Source organism: Diuraphis noxia, unplaced genomic scaffold (genome assembly GCF_037042655.1).
Source record: "Diuraphis noxia isolate RWA-SAM2 unplaced genomic scaffold, SU_Dnox_SAM2 contig0002, whole genome shotgun sequence".
Taxonomy (NCBI): Eukaryota; Metazoa; Arthropoda; class Insecta; order Hemiptera; family Aphididae; genus Diuraphis; species Diuraphis noxia.
This window is the reverse complement of record NW_028301712.1, coordinates 36835911-36842018: the sequence shown is the minus strand read 5'-3', so window position 1 is coordinate 36842018 and position 6108 is coordinate 36835911. Positions and strand designations below refer to the sequence as shown.

Sequence of the window (6108 nt, the reverse complement as noted above, 5' to 3'; positions counted from 1 at the left end):
GCACTTGTTCTCCGGACACCGTGCTTGCCTGGAGAAAAATGTCGCCCGATGGTCGAGGATCGAACCCGGTCCGGCTGAGCCACAGTCGACGCGTTAGACCACTCGGCCACCTCGTCCCCCATTTTTAAAATTATAACAATTGATTAGTAGTATTTTAGTATGACGTAAAAGTTTCGTTCATGTGAAATATGAAACGAACTATGAAGGTTATAAGAAATACTATAGTTGTATTATAGGTACATAATGGACATGCAATTGTATTCTAGATTATTTAAATTTTGAATATTTACATAATTTTTTATCATAAATAAAAAGTACTTTAGGCATAAAATAAATAACATATAGGTATCTATAACCTATTAAGTATAATACATACAATAATAATAGACATATTATAACATCAAATAATTTTAAAATTTTAAACGAACATTATAATTCTAAAGGAATTAAAACATTTAAAATGCTTACACTACTAGCTATACAAAACAATAGTAATTTATGTTTGGAATGGTTATTGTCTATTATAAAAATTATTTTATTCACTGCTATTCCTCTCTAAATTTGCCTTCGAATTCTATTAGCTGACTAATAAATCCTGTATTTGGATTTATGCAAGGTCTGCATTTGGCTACGTGACGATATGCATTACTCATAGTCATACCACGATATTTGATCAAGTATGCAATGCAAAAAGCAGCTGATCTGCTTACTCCAGCTGCACAATGTATTATTGTCGTACCTCCAGAAATATATTCCTACAACAAAATAAAAAATATCGAATGTGTTATTAATTATAATTATTAACATATTTAATATTATGTTTATTTAGTTTAATAATATTTTTTTTGTAATTTCAGACTTTCAGAGTTAAAAATAAGTAAAAACATTAAAAACGGAAATAGAACTTTCCGTTTCTTACAGTTACCGCTTTAAAAGCCATATTGCGCACATGTCTGATGTTTACTTCTAAATTAAGCTGACGTACAAGTATTACCTGCCCATTCTTCGTACTAATTTATAAATACACACAATGTTTGTTTTTTACTAGTAGCAATCCTATAAATATCCACCTCTTGATTTTAATTTTTTAAAGTTTCTGGCAGAAACTTTTCAAAATACCGTTGACAGCCATTTTTGTTTTAAAATGACAACAGCTTATTTTCCGGTTTTCAGTGCGTTTTCTTTCATGCTTGTTTGACGGGCTAACAGACCATAGGAATTGCATACCGGGATGGGCGCCAAGCGATAAATCCTACGTGTACCCTGGCCTATATTCCATACTCGCAAATGTTTCAAGTATGAAGTATGTGTACATTTTTTAGTTTATATATACATATATCCGTTTAGGTAACTTTTATAATTTATATTATATTTTAATTAGACACCTGTTTTTATGATTGAATAAATATTTATATAAAATAAATGAGAGGGTTAACATTTAAACTTATTTGATAATGTTTCTTAAGTATCAACTCAATAACATATACAATTTACTGTCAATATTAGTGGTGGGGTGAGGTAAAATTTATATGTGGGTGAAGTAGACTTAAAGAGGCTTTTTTTAAAAATTTTTTTGTAAACATTATTTAAGCAACAATAATATACGTGTTAACTATACATGGAGGAATTCCAAGAAACAACCATTATTAGACATTAATAGTTTAATACTACTGTTTCTGTCAAATTGTCCTATGATTTTTAGAAATAATAAATCATGTTTCAAATTTTAACTGACGCTCATATATAGAGTATTTTCAATATAGGTACAATAGTAACAAAAAATTACTACATTGGTACAAAAATGTATTCCAATATGATGAATTATTGACGAGTACCCACGTATCTATGTAATTATTATATCTATGATTTTTATTTTTCGATAAAATAATTTTATAGATACAATAATTTGTATATAGATACTTCTCCCATATTCCTCTATGGTTAATTAAAAAGCCATTTAGAACGCGAGGCCGTGAGCAATGGCCCACATCGCCCATGCCTAGCGTCGCCACTGGCCAATAGTTGTTTTTGTTTGTTAATCTGTCCATTAATTATTTACACAAAAAATAATTATTAATGTATTTAATGATAATTCTTTACAAAGGTAAAATTACTAAGTAGTAAGTACTTATATGTAACTATGTTTTTTATATCATACTTTGAAAGACTAAATTAGTTTCTTTTTGGATAACATTTTTTAAATGAATAAATTTACCTACTAAATCATGTAAATACGTAAAATGATTGTCGTATATAGTTTGCACTATTACATTTACATAGGTAATTAACAATGCTGTTTTAATATAGAGGATTTATTTCAATATTGTTGCAGAATATTATATATTATTGTTTTTATTATTAATTTGATTGAAAGTTAATAAATCTATAATATTATGCATATATTATCTATAACTGTATGGATGTGCCCCATAAGTCATCTGGAGATATCGTATATACTGAAGAAATGTACACTCATTAGCTCTATAGGTAATATAAACTTATTAATTTGGTATCCGGCTGGAATCCCATTCGGCATTCATATATTATTCAAATGGTTATAACTCTATTTTTAGAATATGGTATATACAAATAAAATAAAAATGCCTTTAAAATATTATCATTTAAGATCGTACACAAAAAATATTGACGTGAAATCCTCTTATAATAATTTCGAGTTTTTTTTTGATAGGTGTTATAAATATTATATCTATGCTTGATAAATTATAGAATAACAATATAATGTACTGTAAATTGTATTTTACATTTACTAATACTCTAGCTGGAGTGCTGAACATAGTTTAGTGCACCGAACATTGCACACATTCATAAATATTAGATGGGTATATGGAAATAACTTTAAATTGTACAAAGGTTGGAGGGTGTTTTGGTCTGTTAGTTAATAGTTGAAAATAATTCATATGCCAGTCAATATATGAATAATAATTAATAAGGGCAGGTAAGCATATTGTATTACTTATTTATCTATTTATTTATTTATATCAAATACGTTTTATTTAGATGATATATTATACCTGGTGTATGAGATCGGTCACCGTGTCCATGTGTGGCCCGAGGTCGGTAACCACGGTGTCTGTCACCGGTACCTTATGGTACCTGTGTACCGTGTCAGGTAGCGGCGTGTCGGGAAGTTCGCCTGCGCAATTGATCAGGCACGTAGGCCGGAGTGCGGCCACAGTTTCTTTGTCCGTATAAATGGATAGAGCACCACAGAGGGCCAGTCCTGGACAAATAGGAGACACGCTAAATCTATGTAAGTAACAAAAACATCATATTAATATATAATACTATTCAATTGTAATTTGTAATCAAAATTTTAAAACCTAAAAATGCTTGAGCAATTTAATTCGGACATTTATTTTTTTCAAATAAATATTATTTTTTGGCGGAAAACACTTCTCATGGTGTTTTATAAATATAATTATAAAATAATATTAGGTACTCACAAGTCCGATTTGTCGAGTACGATTGCAACCCCGCCGTTGATGGGGACCCTGTTATTGCGACGGTCATGCAGCGGTTCCGCGGATTGCGATGAATACCTGCCCAGTAGTACTGCGGTGCTGGCCATGATGTCCGCAGACGGCTGTTTCGAGAATGCGGATGGACACGAGCTTTTATAATACTTACTCCTCTGGTCCGTCGCGCGACGCCACCGTGCCGTGATCAACGACCACCACGCGCTCGAGCGGATCAATGCGCTACCGCGGTTGTTGATGTTTTTCTTCTTGTAAAAATAATAATAATGATTATTATTATTATTATTATTGTTATTATTGTTATTTTAAACTTTTGTTTTTGTTATTTTACCGACTCTCACCAGTCAACACTGTTGCATTCAATCAATGTAGATACATATAACATCGTAATTCATCATTGTCATAATCATAATAATAGTAATAATAATAATTATTAAAATATATTTTAAGTATTAAAATATATGGATATGCACTGATAACTTTGACCATATTATGTCGTGGTCACAGAGAAACTATAAAGTTATATTATAACATTTCAACTTGCATGTTATTGTTATGCTTATATGTTGTGCATGTTGAGGAGAGTTGAATATTTTTATTTCAAAAACATGGATATAGTTTCTATTTATTCCGACTTCCGAGTATTATATCTCAAAATAAATTTATAAAATTTATAAAAATACTGTGCGATACATTGCAATTTATAGCATACAAATTTACGGTTTCATGTTCAGAATTCATTTTAAATTCCAAATTCCTAATTTTAAAGTTTAAACGATGGAATAATAAAAACGACTTATATAGTCTTATATTGTTATGATATTTATTCTTTTATTTTAATGAGCTAACATAAATACATTTAAGAGGTACAATATACATTATGTACTATTCATATATATTCAACAATTTGCTGGTGTAAATTTAGGATTCCAATTTTGAAAGTCGAGAAAAAATTGAATTGTGCCTGTAAAGTGTACCTTTCTGCAAGATGACTAATAAACTACGAGAAACAATGATACATGCACATTGCACATAACTGGAAAATGTTATGTTATAAACAACAACTTAAAATGCATGCAGTTTTGTTGTCTTATACCCTTAAAGTAACAATTTTATTTTGGTTTAAATCTTTTTTTTTTTTTTTTTTTTTTTTTATTATACAATCTGTAAATATATTTTTACAATGAGTATAAGTGTTGATAAGAAATAGAATAAAAATAAAATTTTGGTTTAAATCTATCAAATACATTTATATTTTATACGGCCCTGCATTATTTCTTATTTCTTTTTGATTTTCGTATTTGAACTACGCGATTAAAACTGTCTTTTCATATTTATGAATATTTCTTTTTAAAAACTTGTGTATTACGATTTGTAAATTCATATAGACATATAGTGTTATTCATACTATAAATTATTTATCACACAATTCACGTTATATCATATTTAATATGATGTTTTTCATTGCTCCCTCGTGGTATTCTTGGTCAATATTTCGTATAACTCATAAAGCTGAGGAATAGATTTTATACTTAATCTTTTTTTTTGAAATGTTTTATTTTATGTATGTATACTATACATATACATTGTATATATTTCTACAGTTTGTACACTTACAAATAGTTTTTGGTCTGAATATGTCTTTTTTATATACTTTGTAACAGTGGCGCCGAAGTCCATGTTTATGTATGGCAGCTGCCATACATATACAAATTTGGCTGGGGGGTGGGTCTTTAGATGAAAATTAATAGGAATAGGATCACAAATTATTAAGTAATATTGCCCATTGGGCATTGAGAATATTTGGTATTAAACATCAATGTTTTCGTTGAACCCTGAACAATAAACGCTAAATAGTTCATAATAAATAATAATACAATCAATAGTAAGAACAGTAACAACTATTAGCGCAGAAATCGGTGTCAGTTGCTTAGCACTAGTCAGCAGTCAGTCATTACTTTATTAAGTATTCAGGTCAGAGTGAGCGACTTATTTGTTATTTTTGTTGAGTTTATTGTCTACTAGTGTTCATGAACTATTTCTGTTAACTGAATAGTTTATAATTAAATGAATTATTATTTAATATACTTAGTTTATATTTTTAGTTATCACTTTTTCTATTATTTTGACTTTTGTCTTTTGAGTTTTGACTTTTTAAGCACGTTTATTTTTAATAATTAAAATACTTTATTACCCATATTAATATATTATATGAATGTTAATACTGCCTTATCGACTATTATTTATACATTTAAGAATTGAGTATACTTATTTTATGTACATACGTATATGGTATATCCGATATCGTATATAGAAACATTAGAAACAAATATTTTGATAATCAAAATTTGATTTGTGGGTTGTGTTGTAGGTGGCGGGGGTGGGTGGGTGGGTGGTTGTTGGAGATTCTTGCCATACATTTAATTTTGTACTTCGGCGCCACTGCTTTGTAAAAGGGTTGATAGTTTGATATCCGTTAATGATGTTAATACATTACATAAATAAATAATTAATCTACCCACCAAATTATCGAAAACTATTTTTAGCCAAAACAATAAAGTGTATAAATAAAACTAATATGATCATCATGTGTGATATCTGAGATCCAAGT

The 6108-nt window shown here is 29.0% G+C and overlaps 1 protein-coding gene across 1 annotated transcript; it reads right to left on the bottom strand.

The window, feature by feature from the left end:
• Window positions 1-225: 225 nt before the first annotated feature.
• Window positions 226-3644, bottom strand: LOC107161546 (dual specificity protein phosphatase 14). Its single transcript, XM_015507989.2, has 3 exons — window positions 3465-3644; window positions 3033-3267; window positions 226-755 (listed from the first exon to the last, which is right to left on the bottom strand). The coding sequence occupies exons 1-3, from the start codon at window positions 3587-3589 to the stop codon at window positions 546-548; spliced, it is 570 nt and encodes a 189-aa protein (XP_015363475.2). The 5' UTR covers window positions 3590-3644; the 3' UTR covers window positions 226-545.
• Between the last annotated feature and the right edge of the window lie 2464 nt (window positions 3645-6108).